At 42.9% G+C, this 22,272-nt stretch overlaps 2 protein-coding genes across 2 annotated transcripts; both read left to right on the plus strand.

The window, feature by feature from the left end:
* The first annotated feature begins 3,944 nt into the window (after positions 1–3,944).
* LOC150053339 (olfactomedin-4-like) lies at positions 3,945–11,320 on the plus strand. The gene is made up of 6 exons (XM_090349039.1): positions 3,945–4,010; positions 5,627–5,779; positions 6,753–6,980; positions 7,123–7,288; positions 7,633–7,792; positions 10,609–11,320. Exons 1-6 carry the CDS (start codon positions 3,945–3,947, stop codon positions 11,318–11,320), a joined length of 1,485 nt encoding a protein of 494 aa, XP_090205165.1.
* A 3,132-nt stretch (positions 11,321–14,452) lies between these two features.
* Positions 14,453–16,713, plus strand: Ubqlnl (ubiquilin like). Its single transcript, XM_090348289.1, has one exon. It carries the CDS (start codon positions 14,607–14,609, stop codon positions 16,518–16,520), a length of 1,914 nt encoding a protein of 637 aa, XP_090204415.1. The 5' UTR covers positions 14,453–14,606; the 3' UTR covers positions 16,521–16,713.
* Positions 16,714–22,272: the final 5,559 nt, after the last annotated feature.

Below are 22,272 nucleotides of genomic sequence, written 5' to 3' on the forward strand. Positions count from 1 at the left end.
TTGTCTAGCCCAGCTCTTCGTTGCCCACGTGGCCTTCATTGCCGAGTCCTCCGTGCTGCTGGCCATGGCTGTGGACCGCTATGTGGCCATCTGCCAGCCTCTGCGCTATGGGGCCTTGCTGACGCAGCGCGTGGTGGGTATCGTGGCCGCAGCCGCCGTGGCCCGAGGTGCCTGTGTCATGGCACCCCCGGTGGTCCTGCTCCAGAGACTGCCTTACTGTGGGCAGAGGGCCTTGCCCCACACCTACTGTGAGCACATGGGGGTGGCTCGCCTGGCATGTGGTGACACGCGCCCCAACGTCTGGTATGGCCTAGCCACCACGCTGCTGTCCCCAGCCCTGGACCTGGTGCTGATAGGCGCTTCCTATGTCCTCATTCTCCGTGCTGTCTGCCGCCTGCCCTCCCATGGTGCCCGCCCCAAGGCCCTGGGTACCTGCGGGGCTCACGCCGTGGTCATCGCTCTCTTCTACACACCGGCGCTCTTCTCCTTCCTGGCTCATCGTTTTGGCCGCCACACCATCCCCATCCATATCCACATCCTCTTGGCAAACCTCTACGTGATGGTTCCCCCCGCCCTCAATCCCGTGGTCTATGGGGTACGGACCCAGCAGATTGCTCAGAGGCTTCAGCACGGGCTTCGACTCCTCTGGGCAGGGGCAGTGAGGAAGGTGGGCTCTGAGAGAACCTCCACACATACATGAAGGCACTGTGTTCTCTGGCCAAGGGATGCTACAGGGTTCATATTGTTAGTAGGCAGCCATAGTTACCCGGGCCCAGTCCTGTCTTGAAGAACCCTGCCCGTTTTGTTCCTGCATAGTCAACTCTTGCATCCATAGAAAATTTACAGGAATATAGCAGGTGGCACTTGGACTCTGACAAGCAAGAGGCCCAGGACACATACCGAAGACTAAGATGTTGTCTGTCTCCATCACTCCACCCAGACAGAGCCAGACTAATAAAGGTAGCTCTGTGTGGGGCCTTTGTATAGTGTCTGGTACTAATCAGGAGCTCTGTGTTTGCTCAAAAGGTGAAGACAGGACAGTGTGGGAGGTGGTATAATGTGAATTGAAACAACAACAACAACAAAACCAGTTCTGGAAACTGACTTGGTTTCTGACCTTGGGTGATCTATACCTAGGGCTCTGGGTACCTGGGAAGAGGCTGGACAGTCCTGTGGTTGTCCACCTGGGCTGTCTCCCCTACATAGTTGATCAGATGGTATGGCTGCTCCTGTGCCTTGTGCCTGCCACTGGCTAGGTGCAGCTCGTTGAAGTAGGGAAGAAGTCCACGCTAGATAACTCCCGTTGCCTATCCTCCTCCACAAAGTACTGTTGAGTTACCGACACTCACCTGGACTGTGGTTCTAGATGTTTTTCTAATCTGTGCACTGAGGTTTCCCAATCAGCAACTTTGGAACCCTTCTCTACATCTCACCATTACACCAAGACCAGGCTACATGAATTAGTGGAGGAGTCTGGCTGTGGACAAGATGTCCACCAAGATGAACACATGGATTTTTATCCATACAAGGATAAAGGAAGCCCAGTAGAGCCTTATACATGTCTTCCTGGAGACTTGTATTCACCTAAGCTTTCACCAGAAGGGTGGAAAATCCATGTCTTTCTTTCCCAATACATTCAGAGGAATGACCATCTCCTCCCCCCATAAAAGAAGAGACAAGTAAGCAGAGGGCCTTTATGTTAAATGGCCACAAGTATCTGAAGTCAGGGAGACAAGGAGAGGTAGGGAAGTACCATGGTACCATGGTAGTGCTACAGAGACTAAACAGTAGAAAAATGAAGTGACATACATTTTTTTTTTTTTTGCCAGTCCTGGGCTTGAGCTCAGGGCCTGAGCACTGTCCTTGGACTTTCTCAAGGCTAGAGCTCTACCACTTTAGCCTCAGCACCACTTCCGGCTTTTTTTCTATGTATGTGGTACTGAGGAATCGAACCCGGGTCTTCATGCATGCTAGGCAAGCACTTTAACCACTAGGCCAAACTCCCGGCCCCGTGACATACATTTTAATAAGAAATAAATGAGACACAAGTTGACAGGACATCGGATATCCCTCATGCACTTCTTCCTGCCTGGTAAGTACTCAAGTGACATGGCACAGAAGGAGAGAGTGATTTAGGGTAGCCAGAACTAAGAACACTGGGTGGTAAGTTTTTTTGTCTAGGCCTCAGGAATAAACTCTTTTTAAAAAATGTTTTATTTTATTGTAAAGGTGATGTATAGAGGGGTTATAGTTACATAAGTAAGGTAATAAGTGCATTTATTGTCGAACATTGTTACCTCCCCTCATTTTTCTCCTACTTTGCCCCCCCCCCCCGATTTCCTCCCCTTCAGTTGTAAAGTTCATTTCCAAAATAGTGTATTATGAGTATTGTGGCTGCATTGGTTTCACCTTTTATCCTTTGTTTCACTACTTTGTTATTCCCTTCCTTTTCCCAAATCAGATATTAAGATAAAAGAACCATCACACAGGTGATATACCAAAGAGAAAGGGGGGAGGGAGAAAGAAAAAAATAACTTCATATAGTACATTAAAAGAAAAACAAAACCAAAAAAGACAAAATAAATAGAGAAAGGAAATAGAAAAACAAGATGATTGGGAGGGAGTAGGGGGAAGGAAATTGGGAGAAAAAATAAAACATGGGAAGGGGTATCAATGTTCAAGAAGTGATGTACCTACTACCTGAGGAATGTAACTGTAACCCCTATATACATCACCCTGACAATAAAATACAATTTTTAAAAAAGTAAAAAAAAAAAGATAAAATAAAATCTCTTGTTTCCAAATCTTGGAGTTAATTTTGATTAGCTTCATTTTATATGGTCATATGTACATAGCTATTGAGCTACTGTGATTCTCTGTTAGGAGTATCATACACATACACTAATTATTACAAATGAAGGAAACTGTGGCGCCTATGCTTCTTTGGGTCTTGTTTACTGGCACTGAATATGATTTTTCCCCAAGTCTTGCCAGTTCCTTGTGAATAGGGTGTGATGTCACTCTTTCTGAATTCCATTGTGTATTATATATTTTCTTAATCCATTCATCTACTGAGGGGCATCTGGGTTGGTTCTGTATATTAACTATGATAAATAATGCTGTAATGAACATAGTTGTTCTGGTAGCTTTAGTGTTGCCTTGTTTGTTATCATTTGAGTCAATGCCCAGGAGTGGGATTGCTGGATCACAGAGGAGCTCCATGTTTAGTCTTTTGAGGAACCTCCATACTGCAGGAAATAAACTCTTGAGGCCAGAGAATTTGTGTCTCTTAATACAGAGTATAAACTACTAGACCAGGACTTAAAGAACAAGTAGTGGAGGCTGTGGGCATCCAAATTAGAGGTGGTTGAGGAGTATTTGGGTAACTGGATAGAGTAGCTAGGGTCGTGGAGGAGGAAAAGGGTTAGGGGGTGAGGGAAGCTGCCTGGCAGAGCAATCCAGTATAGTACTGCTGGGGTGGGGCCCCCAGCTATATGCTGTGGCCCTTATCCAAAAACATACAGTTAAGCCTCTGTCCTCTAAATTATCAGAGCAGGCAAGATCGCATTTCCTTCTCCACTCTTTCTTTCCTTAAAGTGGAAGGAAAATCCATAATCCCTCTTGACAGGAACTCATCCCAAGATGTCTCAGGTTTGCCTTAATCTGTTTGCATAGGAGGGCTTGGCAAGCTGGAAGAGGGGCCTGGGCATGGATGAAGATGACCCTATTTTTGTAGTGATAAAAGGACATCACCTCATGTTTGGAGGCACTAGCTTGTCACACACAATCCCCTTCACCTCTCTAGACCCTCCCCACTTCTCAGGTTCTCAGCTCTTTCATATGTTGAAAGCAGTGTCCCCTCCTACAGAGATTCAAATATTTGCAGTAGAAATAAAAGCCCAGAGGATCCTCAAGGGCTTGTTCGACTCTTGCACCTGGACAAGATGCAGCCTTCTCTAACTCTGCGCACGCTACTGTGGCTGTCTTTGGTCCTCCGAGGCCAGCCTCAGGTACAGGCAGAGGGTGGAGGGATTGCTATCAGGTTGGGGAAAATGGTTCTGTGATTTAGCTACCTTCCTTCTCCATTTTGATCCTGTGCAAGTAATCCCAGGTCCTCAGTGAGAGTAATAGTACAGAGAATCAGAGGAAGAAGGAGGACGGGATAGTATTTTTTCTGCTATTTCTCTTGGCTGGTTCAGGGATTGTGCCATGGAGAGAACTCAAGGGGAAAGACACTAGAACAAAGAGCTCTGGGCTATTCACCTTACTCATTTATAAAGTTGTATTTTCTGCCCAGGTTAAAAATACAGGAACAGAGGGTAGCCATTATACATGATAGAATCTTTGCTTCACCCAAATCCAAAGTATTGAGAAGTTTCAGGCGAAAGACATATTCAGAGTGAGTTAAGGATGCCAGGGCCAGAAAAGCTATGGGAGTAGGAAAAGGGAATTTTTCAGAGAAATGCAGAGGCCACATATTGAATTCCTGATGATTTTATGTGGAAATTAATTCCAGCTGGTTTAAAAATCAGAAAGTTTTTAAGCTAGTGTTGGCTCATTTAGCTTCAGAATGGGATTCTAGAAATACACTTAGAATACTATAACTATTAGATGACTTTATCATAGGTAAACAGCCACAAGTTCAAGTAATTTATGAATTTATGAATCTTTTTCCTTCCTTCCTTCCTTCTTTCATTCTTCCCCTTTCTTTCTCTCCCACTTCTCCTCTTCCTTCCCTTTCTCCCTCTTCCTCTCCCTTTTTCTCCTCTTTCTTCCTCAAAGTAAACTAGTAAGGGTATGATTTCCACCAGTATTCACCTGAAGACACAGGACACAGAAGGATGAATTTGTGTAATGTCTGGAACCAAACTAGGCTGGATGCTATAATACTAGATACTTCAGGAAACTGAGATGTGAGGATCACATTTTGAAACCAACCCAGGTAGAAAAGACAATAACACTCCTATTGCCAATTAACCACTGAAACCTGGAGGTAGCTGTATAGCTCAAATGGTAGAGTATCGATGTTGAGCAAAAAAAGCTAAGGGGCAGCACTGAGCCCTGAATTCAGTAGCAGCATGCCCCCAAAATATGGATTTCAACTCATCTTATGTCATGTTATTTTTTGGATCATAAATATTTACGTCAGAGTATGCTAAATCATTAGGCTGTCATTATTTCTTGGATTTCTGGTTAGGAACTCTGTGTACCTACTTCCTTCAAGTTCAGATGCATTTGCAGGAATTTGCCATATTCCTAGAGCGAGGACACCGTAGGGAAGTAAAGATCCTTAGGCATGTCCCCAAACACTTCTCTGCAGGCCAGCTTTGAAGGAAAAGTTGCTTTCACTATGTGAACTACAACCAGATCAGATGAGGTCAGGTGAGAGTGGCCCAGTATATAGGAGCCAAAGGGAGACTAAAGCTTCAATTCTGGGACATTCAAAGGAAATTAACTCAAACGGTTAACACAGAGAAAAATAGTTCAAAATCCTGTGGAAAAAGAACCCCTTTCTTGTACTCCAGATCAGGATGTGTCTCTTCTTTTGCCTTATATTTGCAAATAGTATGTTGTGGTCTAGCATGTATCCTTTTATCTTAGTGTCCCTCTGGCCATGCTTTTGCAGCTGGTGAGAAGTGTGTCAAGTTTGAAGGATGAGAATGGCACATGCCACTGTGTGGTCCATCTGCCCAACAATTCCATCCTACTGCAGCAATTGGAGCAGCTGCGAAGTTCAGTGCAGAAGCTTGCAGGCAAGTATGAGCAACAGGCGTCCAGGGTAAGTGTTGCAACTGGGGGTTCAGTCTGGGGATGGGGCCAGGTGTCAGCTGAGCACAGCTTGATTAGACCTAACATAAGAACAGATCTTGTTAGTAAAGCAGAGGCTAAAGGAAACACTTTGAGATGAATCCTTAGGATTGGTGTGTGTGCAAAATTAGGTACTTTTTTTTTTTTTAAGATTCCCAATGGTAATAGCAACAAGAAAAGAATTATGAAAGATAGAAATGCTTTGTACAATTAAGGGTATGAGTCCATTGGGAGATTTAAAAAAGGTGAATTTAGGCATAAATATAGATCAATCAAACATTGCAAAGTGGGAAAGTGGGGTAGTTGAAGGAAAGGTGGCAGGAATGGGTCTGAGCCGAAGAGCTAAAATCAGTGCACTGTGTGGAAGGCGAGCTCCATGCAGGCAAGCTTGGAGCTTCTCCTGTAACAAGGGAACAGAAAATGTCACATCAGTATTACAAAGAGGGCAGTAGTTTAGCATATCTTCACTTGTTGAGCTGCTGGAGAAATCTGATGGCTTATAGCCATTTATTCTTCCAGTCTGGAGAAGAGAGAGAGAGAGAGAGAGAGAGAGAGAGAGAGAGAGAGAGAGAGAGAGAGAGAGAGAGAGAGAGAGAGAGAGAGAGAGAGAGAGGGAGGGAGGGAGGGAGGGAGGGAGGGAGAGAGAGGTTGGGAGGGAGGGAGGGAGGGAGGGAGAGAGTGCACTCTAGAGAAGTGGAAAGAGGATAGGAAGGTTTGTAAAAAGGATGGTATGAATATTAGATTTTTTCTTTAGTGAAAACAAAGGCATATAAATGTAATCAATAATGAAATGGGGTCTCACCTCAAGGGCCATTGGAAATAAAACCGCTAAAGTGGAGAATATGAGACTGCTGTGTAGCTTGTGAGGTGCTGGGAGGGTCTGGATGGATGGGAAGAGCCATGAGGACCTGTGGAGGACTGCCTGTCCACCCTCTTGCACCCAGGCCAGTGACTATGCACATGTCATTGAAGAGCAAGACAACCAGGCCCTGGAAACGAGCCTCATCCCTGAGTTCAGGAATCCGAGCGCTGCTCCTTCCCACTCTGAGATCCCAGCCTTCAACCTACTACAAAGGGAGCTAGAAGGAGCGCGGCATTTGGCAACCCAGCTTAAGTCTGAGCGAGGAGGAGTTCTCGGGGCTGCAGACCTTCTCCACCAACTCCAAGAAAAGGTAGGAGGATAGATAAAAAGAACCCTTCCTCCTGCCTTTCTCCGTGTCCTGTCCTAGTTTACCTCACCTAGTCGATACATCCTCAGGCCACGTGTATAGAAGATGCTAGGATGCTCATCTCACCCGCATCTCTTTTCCTTAGGTGATGAATGCCAGCCTCACCCTGAGGCTCCTGGCTGACTCGGAACAGCACAGCACCAGTGCTCTCCAACAGGAAGTGGATGTCCTGGAAGGCCAGCTAAGCCAGTGTGAGAGGGAAAAGGAGCAAGGACAGGCCTCCAGAGATGCTGGTCCTCCCCTGCCACCGGGTGAGTTCACCGACAGAATTTCCCCACGGCCTGGGTAAGCACAGGATTGACCACAGTCACCTGGGAGGGCAATAAAGGTCTTAGATGGGAATTCATCTTTAATTTCTTTGGTTCATGTGTCACTGAGAAATGCACACTCTAGCTGGCATAGTCTCACGTAGAAGACATAAGAGCATTTCATAAACATACACACTCATCCCTGTGCATGCACTTTGTTTATATACTTTTGTATGCACTCATATGCCTGGATATCTCTCTAATGTACCTTATTAGACTTCACACTCTGCTTGCTGTGGCTTGTGTGTTTTGTAACATGCTCAGACCTTGCTTGCTCTCCCCTGAAGGTTCTTGTGCCCATGGAGGACTCCAGAAAGTTGGCAGACCCCTTGTGTTGAAGCTCAATTGGAGGGGCTTTACATACAAGGCAGGTTCCTGGGGCAGAGACTCAGCAGCCAAACCAGCCTCTTCTCTTTACTGGGTAGCCCCTCTGCGTGCGGATGGCAGGTGAGTTCTAGATGACATTATATTTTTTGTATCCAGATCCATTCCACGTGTCCTCCCTTGCCCTAGCCTTTGTAGCACATCCCCAATTCCTCTCCCCATTTTAAGCATGTTCCTAAGGCCAATCTAACCTAATAGGTCTCTTCCTAACATTCTTCTTGTGGGATAAGCCTAGAGGGCCTCAAGTTTCTCCTAAATACCCCATTTGAAAATTTTAAATATTATGAGACAGGGTTGATTTTAGTCTCTAGTTTAATCCTATCACTTTGCCCTGAACAACCTAACTTCCTACTGATAAGATGTTTAGACAACAACCCTCGCTTATTTTGAAACTTGGAGTTGATTTAAGTTTGATTCTCACTCAAGTCAAGGGAAAAGGACCTGCCATCTGTGAAGTGAGGATATTCAATCTATGGGAAGAGTGCATGAAATCGGAAAGTCTAGATGAACATAACAGGTGCTGACAAATATTTGTTGGTTAAAAGAATGGCTGAATGATTTAGTGAATTGACAAGCCACCCTTCAATTCCAACCTGGCTAGAAAAGTAGGAGTACTTTACAGTGTTTCCATGATAGTATGGGATGGATTCCTTTGAGCAAAAGGTCATAGGAAGGAGGGAGTACGGTGGGTAGAACCAGGCTGTCAAGAGTCTGAAATGAAGCTCATCTCAAAAAAGGTTAATATTTGTGGTAATAATGCACAATTCCTGCAAACACTCTGTAGAATATGAAGCACATCAATATACCTTTGCCCTCTGAATTCTTTCAAAGTTGCAGTTATTAATTTAAAACTTCACAAACACACAGTATTAAGAAAAGAAAATAATGTAGGGCTCCACTGCCTGTATTCCTAGCAATCAGGTGAATAAGCTCTGAGAACTGTCGTTTGAAGCCACAAATCTGGACTGGAAAGTCCATGAGACTCTTATCTCAAACTATCAAAAACAACAACAACAACAACAAAACAACCAAAAGCTGAAAGTGGAACAGTGGCTCATGTGGCAGAGCACTAGTGTTGGACAAAAAAGTTCAAGAAGAGTTCCCAGGACATGAGTTCAAGCCTCAGGACTGGCATACACACTACCCCCCGCCCCCCCAAAAGAATACTTAACCTCTCTGAGATCTAGACCATTGTCTGTAAGAATAAAATCTTTATTACATTTTAAAAAATTAATTACATATAAGGCCCAACAGACATTGCAGCTTTTGGTATTTTTTTTTGCCAGGCCTTGAACTCAGGGCCTGAGCCCTGTCCTTGAGTTTTCTCAAGGGTAGAGCTCTACCACTTGAGCCACAGCACCACTTTTGGCTTTTTTTTTTTTTTTCTATGTATGTGGTACTGAGGAAATGAACCCTGGTCTTTGTGCATGCTAGGCAAGCATTCTACCACTAGGACAAACTCCTGGCCCTATTGATATATTTTTTTACATTGTTTTTATTTTCGATGGTCAGACTGAGATTTGAACTCAGGGTCTCATTTTTACTAGGGAGGCATTCTATCAATAGAATGGTGCCACCATCCCCTGTTACTATTATTTCCACAACTATTTTCTTGCAATATATAGTGGTTAAAAAGCAGTGACATTAAAACTGAATTGTGTCTTTTTTTAAAGTTTTTTTTTTTGCCAGTCCTGGGGCTTGAACTCAGTACCTGAGCACTGTCCTTGGTTTTCTCAAGGCTAGAGCTCTATCACTTGAGCCACACCACCACTTCTGGCTTTTTTCTATGTATGTGGTACCGAGGAATTGAACCTGGGTCTTCATTCACGCTAGACAAGCACTCTACCATTAGGCCAAACCCCTAACCCCTAAAGTTCTTGTTTTTAAAGGGCATATAGAACTGTCCATTTTTTATTTTTATTAAAAATTTATTAACATTGATTTTATATCATATTTCAAATGACATGTTTAACAAACAAGTATTCAAGAAGGGACCCTATATAAAATCACTGGCACTTAGATTTTACAACATAATTAAAATTAGGCTGAGGGTTTGTATGTCATAGATACATATTAATGAACCATCAATTTTTTTCATTTTTTCCATATATTTTTTATTGTAATTAATAGAAGGGTTACATTATATTCCCCAGATAGAAGGTTCATTGCTTCACAAACCCTTTTTCTGGTCTTGGTGCCCATTTCCCTTCCCCCATCCCTGCCCCTCATTTTGTCCTCCCCCTTCACTATCCTATTTCAAATAGCCAATTACGCATATATACAATATATCAGATAACCAGGTGAAATACTGTAACAATATGAGATAACCAAGGGACAGCAAAAGACATGAGAGATAACATAGTACATTAAGAACAACAATCACTCATTATATGGCTTTTGTTTCTATATCCTGGAGGTCCTTTCATTTTAGCGTCATACTATATGGCCTTATGTATCAAGGTTTTGTTCTACTGTAAATCTCTGCTAGGAGAGCCCAAGGTTTCTACTGATTATGACAAATGAGGGAAACCATTGAGCCTATGTTCCTTTGAGTCTGGCTTACTTCACTTAATAGGATTTTTCCTAAGTCTTTCCATTTCCTTACAAATGGGGTGATGTTCTTTCTGACAGCAGCATAGAATTCCATGATGTATAAATACCACATCTTGTTGATCCACTCATCAACTGAGGGACATGTGGGTTGGTTCCATATCTTTGCTATGGTAAATAGTGCTGCAATGAACATTGTTGTGCTAGTGGATTTAGTATGTCCTTGTTTCTGGATGATTTGAACCATCTATTTTTATAGCACTTCAATTATCCTGCTTTGTGTGGTTAATAATTTTAATGTGTGTGTGTATGTGTGTGTGTTGGCTTAGGTACTTCGACTTGTATCGGCTATACAAATCCTACGATGACTTGATGCTCCTGAAGAACTACAAGCAGTGGAAGATGGGCTATGGTGATGGCAGTGGCAATACAGTGTACAACAACTTCATGTATTTTAACTACTACGGCACCAATGACATGGCCAGGGTAGACCTGTCCTCCAACACCCTGGTGCTGAGGCGCCCATTGCCTGGCGCCACCTATGATAACCGCTTCTCCTATGCTGGCGTGCCTTGGACGGACTTTGATTTTTCTGGCGATGAGAAAGGACTGTGGGTGCTCTATGCCACGGAGCAGAGCAAAGGCAATCTTGTGATAAGTCGTCTCAATGACAGCACTCTAGAAGTAGAGAAAACCTGGCACACCAGCCAGTACAAGCCAGCCTTGTCAGGGGCCTTTATGGCTTGTGGGGTGTTGTATGCCTTGCGCTCACTGAGCACTCGTCAGGAGGAGATCTTCTATGCATTTGATACTGCCACGGGGCAGGAACACACCCTCAGCATCCTGTTGGACAAGATGTTGGAAACGCTGCGTGGCATCAATTATTGCCCGTGGGACCACAAGCTCTATGTGTACAATGATGGCTTCCTAATCACTTATGACCTTACCTTTCTGACTACTAAGTCCCGGCTACCCATAGGAACACCAGCCAAAAGGCTGTCTAGGGTTCATGCTCCTCAAAAATCTATCAGACTCAATTAGCCCTCCAGGGCTGACACATCAGGGCTGGGACAGGGCAGTGTGAGAAGTGTGTCCTTTTAATCGTTTCTAGAAGGGTCACTCTTGCAAATGGCCATTGACCTTCATGATTGAGGGATATTGATTCTATCTAGTCAGCTTCTTATGTAAGGTTCTTCTTATTAAGGTTCTCTGTAATACTCATCTGTGAGGATTTGATTGAGAAATATAAAGTTATGTACCCAGCCCAGGGGGTGGGAGAAGAAATTATCCAGTACCCAAAGGATTAAATTAGCTAGGGAAATGTTCCCCTTTCTTTCTGATACTTTGGCATCTCATGTTCTTTCGTTTAAGGCTGCCAATGTGTTTTCTAGGATTTTAGGATCATGGCTACACAAATTCGGTGACAAGTTGAGAGCTTCTGAGTCCAGTGCAGAAGCTCTGTAAAAGTTGATCCACTAGCATGGGGTATGAGGTTCCCTTCGAGTGCCTCACTTTCCTGTGGGATTCCTGGAGATCAGCTTGGTCTGAAGACCCATACTTTATTGTTTGCAATTAGTATCTACTTTGAACACCGCAGAAGGAAGTGTGTAAGCCCAAATTCTTTCTTAAGAAATGAGTAACTAGTAGTTACTAGTAGGCAGGGGTGTATGAGTAGCATCTGATATGAACTGGGCTGGAAGGAAGGTGATCCAGACATGTTCAATAAACAATCCAAGGTTTGATTGCAGAAAGTATCCTATTAAACTGCTTCAACTTTTGTTGTTGTTTTTCTTCTTCTGCAAGCATAGAGGTTTAAACTTTTTTCATGCCCCTTTTCTATCTGCATAGGGCTTCTTGCCCATAAGAAGACAGGGGAACTGGATGCTGGTGCTCATACATACAATCCTAGCTACTCAGAGGCTGAGATCTTGTTAACAATCATGGTTCAAAGCTAGCCCAGGTAGTAAAGGACCAGAGACTCTGACCTTCAACAAACTACTCAGAAAAAAGCTGGAAGTGGCACTGTGATTCAAATGGTACAGTGCTAGCCTTGAGCAAAAGAAGCTCAAGGACAGCACCTAGACCCTAAGTTCAAGCCCCAGGATTGGCACTAAAAATAAAACAAAAATGGCAGGTAAATGAAATATATAAGGAACCAAAGTCCTTTCAGTCACATAGAGCACATGCTTTGATGTGACATGCATTTGCAAATCTATACCCACTGAAACAGTGCCTCCTTCTGGTACATACAATTCAGTGGCTTAGTGGTAGCATACTTGTCTAGCATGCATGAAGCTCTGGGTTGGATTCCTCAATACCACATAAACAGAAAAAGCTGGAAGTGGTGCTGTGGCTCAAGTGGTAGAGTGCTAGCCTTCAGAGAGGCTCAGGAGCAGAGCCTAGTCCCTTAGTTCAAGCCCCGGGACTGTGAAAAAACAAAAACGAAACCAAACTAACAACCATCAAATACAATTCTCCCATCTTCATACAAACATCAACATAGATAATTTAACATACCATTAATAATTCATCAGCTTCCCATCACTCAAACACTTGTTTCAAGTTTTCAAGTCATTGGCAATCTGACTTTGTAGTTTCTTGCTTCTGTTCGTCCCCTCCATACTGTGATACTACTAACACTGCCACTGCTACCTCTTGATTTGTATGATTCTCTTCCCCTTAACGATTTCACATAAAGGCAAACACTCTGAATGTTCTGTTAGGATGGCATGCAGAAAACACCACACTATTTGTGAAATGGCTCTGGTGGCTCATACCTGTTATCCTTGGTACTCAGGAGGTTAAGAATCATTGAGGGCTGGGAGTTTGGTCTAATGGTAGAGTGCTTGCCTAGCATTCATGAGGACCTAGTTTCAATTCCTTGGTACCACATTCATAGAAAAAAAGCCAGAAGTGGTGCAGTGGCTCAAGTGGTAGTGTTCTAGCCTTGAGTAAGTACAAGGGCAGTGCTCAGGTCATGAGTTCAAGGCTTAGGACTTAAAAAAAAAAGAAAGAAAGAAGTCTCTTCTCTCTAGTTAACTCTAGTTAACTAGCAAAAAGCTGTTGTTGGAGGTATTTAAGTTGTATTAGCTGTATGCAGAAAAAGCCAAGCAGGAGTGCCCTGAGTGTAAACCCTAGTATGGGCACACACACACACACAGACACACACACAGACACACACACACACACACACACACACACACACACACACACACACACGATTAACAGCTCTCTCATCTTTAGTTTGGGGTTTCCTTACCGGGAACTTTCCTAGGCATCCATGATTCTGCTTCCTGAAGTGGAAATCTTGAACCTACTACACTCTCAAAGAAATCTAGAATCCCATCCCACAATCTAGACCCAGAGGTCATGTTTTCACGACCTTGGTTTCCACATAAGACCTTTCGTTCTTATTTCTTTTTTATTCCTTACCTTTTCCAGACCACAAGCAAAACCAATCAACTTCACTCTGTGGCACAGACCCCATTTGTACTCTCAGAAGAGTGGTTTTTTTTTTGTGTGTGTGTGTATGCATGTGTGTGCATGCACATGTGTGGGCACATGCTACTCTTAGAGCTTGAACTCAATCTGAGCATTGTTCTTGAGCTTCTTGAGCTTTTTTTCCCTTCCAGACTACTGTCTTTTTCTTTCTTTCTTTCTTTCTTTCTTTCTTTCTTTCTTTCTTTCTTTCTTTCTTTTCTTTTCTTTCTTTTCTTCCTTCCTTCCTTCCTTCCTTCCTTTCTTCCTTCCTTCCTTCCCTCCTTCTTTTTTCTTTTCCTTTTCCCTTTTTTGGTGGTTAATCGGAGATAAGAGTCACAGGACTTTCCTGCCCAGGCTGTCTTTGAACCCTGATTCTCAGATCTCAGCTTGCTGAGGATCACAGGTTTGAGCCACCAGTGCCCAGCAATCCAACCTTTTCTACAGTAGGTTTGCCAACTCTACAAGGTGCCTATGCTTGGCACCCTACAGCAACACAGATCCCACATTAAAAACAAAAGAGATCTGGTTTCTGATTATTTTTGGCTACTGAAAAGCAGTCATATTTTCTCATTGAAACTTCCACCTCCTCCCAAATCTGTCTCCCTCCCTGGCTTGTCCTGATGTACTATGAGGCTTGAGTTGACATCACAATATCCCCTTTCTGAACATGCAGTGCACTTGGGTGGGGCGGGGCAAGAGGAGAGAAGGTCAGCACTTAGTCCATCCTATGTCGAGTATGAATCAGTAGCCACCACAGGCCTTAGCAGGGCCACATCTGGAAAACTGGGGGTGAGGGGACACCACCACAAATTCCTGACCCCCAGCCTGGGGTCACTCATCCCTTTCCATGGCAACAAGAAAACGAAGGCCCACAGGAACAATTGTCCCCCCTCACCCCTCTGCCCCTGCTTCTACCTGCTTGCCATCGGCCTGTCCAGTAGGGGGGGTCACGCCGCATGCTGCCCTTCGCACGCCCAGGGTGCCCCAGATCGGGCCTCCTGTTTTGCCGGCCATCAGGAAAATTGGTCCAAGTGTCTCCCGAGTGAAAGTGAATACAGCAGGTAAACTGAAAGACTTCACCTTAGCTGACAACACCTCCATAAAGCAGCTCAAGGAGAAGCTGTCAGCTCACTTCAATTGCAGAACGGATCAAATAGTATTAGTCTTCATGGGCCGCCTTCTCAAAGACCAGGAAACACTGAGCCAGAGGGGCATTGCAGATGGCCACACCATCCACCTGGTCATCAAGTCCAAGAATGGCTCCAGATCCCCGGCCAATGTCCCTCAGAATCTGCTGACCAAGGAGGCCTGCCACCAGGACAGAAACACCAAAGAAAACAGCAGTGGAGTGTGCCAACCTGCTGCTGTGAGTCAAGCCCCAGTACAGCCAGCTCTCCCTGTGGAGCCCAACGCATCCAAGGTGCAGAATCTGGAAGCAAATAGTTCACAGTATCTCACACAGGTTCTGGCGAATCCCAGCATCCAGCAGCTTCTGTCCAATACCGAGTTCATACAGCAGCTTGTCTTGGGTCATCCAGACATGCATCTGTTGATGCAGCAGAACCCAGAAATCTCCCATCTCCTTGACAATTCTGAGGTCTTAGGTCAGACTCTTGAGCTGGCTCGGAACCTGGCGATGATGCAAGAGATAAGGCAGCTTCAGCAACCTGCCCAGAACCTGGAGCCTCCACTCAACCCACTACCCTATCTGGACTCAGAGATCATTCCAAATAGGATCGATGCCCTGGGTCCCACGTACGCTTATTTCCATAACCAAATGGTTAACGGCATACAAGATCCTTTCAGAGATAACTCTTTTACAGCTGTCCCAGCACAACAAGTGCAGGAACCTAGCCAGTCAATACCCTTACCACCTCAGCCACTCCAGGAACAACGAGACCCTATGATACCAGTCAAAAATACGAATCCTTGTGGTGTATCTTCAGTCGCCTCAACCAAGGCCAATGCCAGCAAGATCCATTGTGCTTCTAGAGTGAATACTGGCACACTCGAGGGTCAAAGCCAGGCTGGTGCTATTCAGCATTCTGTCGGGATACCATCTATATCGAGCATAACCATCACTCACAAGCCCCAGGAAGAGGTCACAAATGCCTCCATCTCTCTAGAGGACCTAGATCAGAAGTTGCAGGGGCTCCAGTTACTGGATGAACAGACCAAAACCCATATTACAGGAGGCATGATTCAGCTGCTTATGAACCACCCTCACCTGGCTGCTCAGATGATGCTGTTCTTGAGTATGCCCCAGCTGAGTGAACTCTGGAGGCAGCAGCTGCCCATATTTCTGCAACAGTCCCAGACTTCAGATCTGCTCATAGCTCTAGCGAACCCTAAAGCATCACAAGCCATATTACAGATTGAGCAAGGTCTCCAGCTGTTGGCCACAGAGACTCCTATTCTTTTGCCCTGGGTTGCACCTTACCTATGGGGCCTGGGTTGGCTTCCTGCTCCTAGCTGTAGCTACCCAGACACAGTGCCCTGGCCTTGGAATGTGCCAGAGATGGCTGAGCCCAAGAAGGCCGAGTGCTGCACCAGACCTGGAGCAACCCTGCACAGTCTACAGTCCCTCTCCGGAGACCCTTCCCATCCTCTACAAGGACCTGAGAATCATTTCAAAAAGCAGATGGAAACTCTCCAGGCCATGGGGTTTGTGAATCACCAGGCCAACCTACAGGCACTTATTGCTAACAAGGGTGACACCAACGCTGCTATTCGTCAACTCAAGAGGTCCCAGGGATTCTAACCACCACACCCATCTGTTTGTTTTCTACCTGCCTGCTGACTCATTTGATCATCTCATCTGCTGTTTCCATCTTCCCCAACACTTCTGTCCAGAAGTCCTGGGACAGGAGAAACTAACCAATGCTTTCTCATTTAATTATTAGACCACTGATCATGGCTGGAAAATCTGTCAATAAAATGGCTACTTGTCCTCACCTGAGGTTTGGCTTTGTTTCTTTTGCAGAAATGTAGTTGAATGTGCAAATTATTCTTAACTTTTACACACACACACACATTAACAGCAAAAAAAAGAACAATAGTTACATGTAGAATACTCACATATTTAAGAACAAGTACATATGCACAGATACACATAAATATCTAGAGACTCAGAAACAGACCTATGTGTGGAAGTCAGAAGAGGATTGCTATAGAGACCCATAAATTTAGGTGTAAATATTGATATTTCTTCATAATTTACTCAAATCTACCTTGTTTGAAAGTCAAAGAATGACCTAATGTTTTAGCAGGGCGAGAATGAATATATTGACTAGGTCTTAAATACACAGAAGCAAAGTCTCTTATTGTCACTGACATGATTATGAGACTTTGATAGGTTAAATGCAGAAATGCAGCTACTGCCTCTTTCACTGAATATCTTAGTCAAACTCAGCCTTACATGGCACCAGTTTGTGTGTGTGTATGTATATATACACGCACACACATATACACACATGTTTATATATACACAAATACACATATACACACAAACCATGTATACATATGTATGTATATATAAACACGATGCATATATATAATGTGTATAATGTTTTTGGTAGTCCTAAGGTTTGAACTCAGATTCTTGCATTCCTAGGTAGGTGCTCCATCCATGCCCTTTGTGTCTTATGTCTGCAGCTTGTCTTGTCCACCAAGGCCAAGGCCCCACTTCTGTTTTCACCTCAGTGTATCTCAGCAGACTATAGAACCAATTAACTTCATGAGCTTGAGACCCTGTTTAATAAGTCAACATCCTTTCAATCACTGAAGAAAGAATTGTGACTAAACAAAGACCTTTTATTTGGGAGACATTTCCTTTGTGCAGATATGGATTAGTGTTCAAATTAAGTTATGAATGTATTAGGTATTTTTCCCCTTATAGTTAATCTCATGTGGTTACTGTATCTGACTTTGTTACCTGGTATATTGTATATAGGTTTGTTTATTTGAGATAGGGAAGGGAAGGGGAAAAACAAAATGGTTGGAAAGGGGTGAGGGAAGGTAAAGGGGGACAAAAATATGAAAAGGGATATCAATGTTCGAAAAATAATTTACCCACTACCTGGAGAATGTAACTGTAACCCCTCTATATGTTATCCCTACAATAAAATACAATAAAAATGTAGTAGGTAGTGATCAGTGCCATCAAGAAAAATGAACTGGGATAAATTATTCTAATTCAAGTTATCAGACGTCTTTGAAAAAAGTGATATTTGAGCTGAAATCAGAAGGCCATGGGCTCTCCATGTGCAGTTCCTGCAGGAAGGGGAGAGAAAGCTGCATGAGAGTCAAAAATTCACCAAGATTGGGGTTTCCCTCATGGTGTTTGAAGAATAATGAGGAAGTGGAAGTAAAACACACAAGAAAGGGCAGGGGATCAGAGAGACAGTGCAGAACTTTGTAGGTTTGGTGAGGATTTTGCCTTCTGTGCCACACATTAATTACAGGCATTCAAATATATCACAAGATCAGAAAACTTCCTGAGAACAAAATCTCAGGATTAAGTAACCTCTTTCTGTGGTTCTTCTCTTTGCTCTCTGTACAACTCTTAGGTATTTCTCTCTTTCTCTCTCTGTGTGTGTGTGTGTGTGTGTGTGTGTGTGTGTGTGTGTGTGTGTGTGTGTGTTTGGGGGTTTGAATTCAGGGCTTTCTGCTCTTAGATTTTGTTTTGTCAAGGCTGGTGGTCGATGATTTGAGCCATATCTCCACTTCCAGCATTTTGCTGGTTATTCAAAGATGAGAGTCTGAAGGACTTACTTGCCCAGGCTGGCTTTGAGCTGTAATGCTCACATCTCAACCACTGAGAAGCTAAGATTACAGATGTAAACAATTGCTATCTAGCCCTTTTTCCATGTTTATATTCATAGAAATCACATTGTCTTCTGATGTTCTTCCTTGGCTGCTCTTTGCATCTTTACATTTGTATGGAACTTCTAATGTAATTATGAAATTTATTGTATAATTTTATTAAAATTAATATCCACTTCATTTTATGCTTTTAGTTGTAAAGGAAAATGAGATCCTTAAATCATCAAATCATTGTACCTTAAAAATTCTAAACCTTATAAACAAACAATATAATCTGAAATAAAATCAGGTGCCAGCAGGTTTTGTGTGGTAGAATGGGGTACTGTAATTCAATCTTTCAGTTTGGCTGCTGGGTAAAGAATAGACTATGGTAATGGAGGACCAGAGAAACCAGGAAACCAGGTGAGGGGGGTTTTGCAGCAGAGCAGTCAAGGGATGGTAATGTCTGGGACTTAGGTAGAAATAGCGAGAAATAGGTTTTGGACGCAAGGAAATACACAAAGATTTATGTATTCTTCACACCACCTTTTCCATCCTTGACATTGCCAGTTCACAAGTGAAGAACATGCTCAGTACCAAAAGAGCCCACTGCTTCTGACAAGCTATCATAGAAACTGTGGCACCACCACAATTTGCCATAAAGGTAAGTCAAGAAGGCTATGATCACAGATGTTTATTTCTCTAAGTCTTGTACCTTTTTGATCCACTTAAAGCCAAAATTATCCATGTATTTGTTCTTCCTGGACAAGTTTTTTCTGGTCTCACTCTACAGGCAAGGCTGGCCTCTGACTCACAGTTCTCCTTCCTGCCTTCGTGTCATTTATGCTTAGATTACAGGCGTGCGTGACCACTCTCAGCACAGTGTAATTTTATTTTCGTCCTTTTCTTTTATGCTGTGACAATCCTTTGATTTTCCACTCATCCTTACTATTATTCTCCAACCTTCCATTTTTACTATTTGGAGCTTATAACTCAGCAGCAGCAAAAATCCCTATGTACATAAAAATCTTTCCAAAGCTTCCCTTCCCGGTTTGCAATAGCAGGTGTCTGTCCACTGAGGGTATTGTTGCTCCAGAGCAGCGGCTGCTTTCTTTAAATCTCTGTGGTTCATTCATCTTGCTCCTTCTTTTTTTTTTTATTATTATCTTTATGTAGTTGCACAGAGGACTTATCTTCTAACACAGTAATATATCATTATCAATGTCACCCCTGCCAACATTCTCACCCATGCCTCCCATCTTGCTGCTGCTTGAGGCTGTTCCACAATCTATTCAGGAATCCTTCTGCATAGTATCTATAAAATTATCATGATCATAGTCAACCCTGCTGAGTCTCTTTGTAGGCAGAGAAGAGCCCACAGATATGTCCAATGATTTTACTGAACTTGATTCCCCAATGACTTGGTTGGTCTATTAATTCTGAGTATATCCAGCCATCCACTCTCAGCCGAATCCACACCAGTCACTGGCCGGCAGTGTAGCTTACTGAGCTGCATTCCAAGGATGTTTTATTCAGTCAGTCTAGAGTAGGGCCCCATATTTCTAATAAATTAACAAGTGATATAGAATTGCTATAGGTGTGGTAACACATATGACATTTTACTGATCTGGTCAATTCACTGTCTTATTCTTGGAGAGGGCCATTTTCTATCTTTACCATTCTCAAATCTTTGGTGCCCTCTTTTCTATTTTATATCTTAGTAGGTGATTTTTCTTTGCCTATTTTTAACAGGTTAAAGAAAGTAAAGGGACTTCTGCAAGGGTTCGCTTCCAAATGGCCAACTGGTTAACATCTGTACCTTATCTACTTGCCCCAGATTCTGTTCTAATGAATAAACTCATGTTCATAAGTCATCAAGCCCCTGATTTAGGCATTTGCTCCCTACCTCTATTTACTCAGGGACTTAGCTTATTTATTTATTTTTTAATTTTATTAAAGACTTTATTAACATTGATTTTTACATCATATTTCAACCGACAAGTTTAACAAACAAGTGTTCAAGAAGGGAATCTCTATATACAATCACTGGGATTTAGTTTTTATAACATAATCCAAATTGCTTACTTATTTTTAATTAAGGATTAACCTAGGACCATGCTATACAAATATTCTACCACTGAGCCATAACCCTGAGCTTTCTTCCCCTTTATCCTTTTTCTCCTCTATCATTTGTTTCTCCTCATTGGATTGCTGCGATCAAAGGATGAAGAGGTTGAAGTGATGACACATATCAAAATGCATCTATATAGAAACTGCATTTTTAAATGGCAAAAAGTCAACACATAGCCTAAAATTAAGATATGTAAGGAGGTCACTGAGGCAGGGTGGGTGAGAATGTTGAAACAGGTGGTTGATCAAGATGCACTGTATTCCTGAACTGCTTTGGTGAATGGTGACTTCTTTGTACAATTACTTAAATATAATAAAATATTCAAAAACATTGAAAATATACTAAATATTAAAAAAAGTAAAGCAGAAACACACATGCCCACATGTTTAAGCTGTATTCCACTTAACATCTACTTTCTCATTCACCATACTATTTTAGCCACTTGTTTTTCAGCTCACTTGCTCTTAAACACGTTCCAGTTAGGTTCTCTCTCTCAGCCATTGTGTTCCAAAGCTGGTCTTAAGGGATTCTTTTACTCTCTCATTTAATGCCATGGTTAATTCTCAGTCCTCATTCTACCTTCCCATCAGCATAAATTGATGCAGTTGTTTACTCTCTCCTTTGTCAAATTCAATTCATTCTTCTTTTCTGTTTTTTGCATTTTTTTATATAAAGCAGACATTTTGTGTGTGTGTGTGTGTGTGTGTGTGTGTGTGTGTGTGTGTGTTCGAGAACATTTAATTTTCTGCTTAGCAACTTGCTTATTTTCTGGCATTATAATTTTTTTCATATATTTTTATTGTAATTAATAGAAGAGTTACATTATATTTGCCAGATAGAAGGTGCATTAATTCACATACATTGATATCCTTTCTCAGGTCTTGGTCCCTATTTCCCTCGCCCCCACCCCCACCCCTCATCATATTCCCTGAGCCATATCCTTGGACTTTCTCAAGGCTAGAGCTCTACCACTTGAGCCTCAGCACCACTTCTGACTTTTTTCTATATATGTGGTACCAAGGAATTGAACCCGGGTCTTCGTGCATGCTAGGCAAGCACTCTACCACTAGGCCAAACTCCCAGCCCACGGGCATAGTTTTTTTAATTGGAAAATTTATGTTTTAGTTTTTTATTGTTATTATGAAGGTGATATACAAGCAGGAATAGTATTTTTTGAAAGCCAAACATATTGTCATCCTTGACCCCTCTCTGATCCCCCAAATTCTATTCATCAGCAAATCAATATTTTGAAAACATATAAAGATTCATACATCTTTACCTATGTCACCTCCTTCAACATTCTCACCTCTTTCCACCCACTCCTTCCCTTCCTTTTTAAATTTGTTTTTGAATTTGCGGTATATGCAATGAATTCTTGACTGTATTTTGCCCTCTTCCTCTTTGTTTACCCTATTGGCCCCACCCAGAATAAATGTATCACCTCCTGGTATATTAAACTAAAGGCAATTCACTCCATCCCAAGTGTTTACTCTGCATTTATGGATACGTTGGACACAAATGAAGGAATCCAGGTAACCTGTGTAACTCTCGATCTGTTTTACTTCACTGATCAAAATGC

Source organism: Megascapheus bottae, chromosome 16, assembly GCF_031878675.1.
Source record: "Megascapheus bottae isolate mThoBot1 chromosome 16, mThoBot2.hap1, whole genome shotgun sequence".
Lineage (NCBI taxonomy): Eukaryota > Metazoa > Chordata > Mammalia > Rodentia > Geomyidae > Megascapheus > Megascapheus bottae.

Excerpts from the sequence above, each read along its gene's own strand:
- LOC150053339 (XM_090349039.1), top strand. The coding sequence starts at position 3,945 with ATGCAGCCTTCTCTAACTCTGCGCACGCTACTGTGGCTGTCTTTGGTC. Across the intron at positions 4,011-5,626 it reads TCCTCCGAGGCCAGCCTCAG|CTGGTGAGAAGTGTGTCAAG; the intron begins GTACAGGCAGAG and ends ATGCTTTTGCAG. Across the intron at positions 5,780-6,752 it reads ATGAGCAACAGGCGTCCAGG|GCCAGTGACTATGCACATGT; the intron begins GTAAGTGTTGCA and ends TCTTGCACCCAG.
- Ubqlnl (XM_090348289.1), top strand. The coding sequence starts at position 14,607 with ATGGCAACAAGAAAACGAAGGCCCACAGGAACAATTGTCCCCCCTCAC.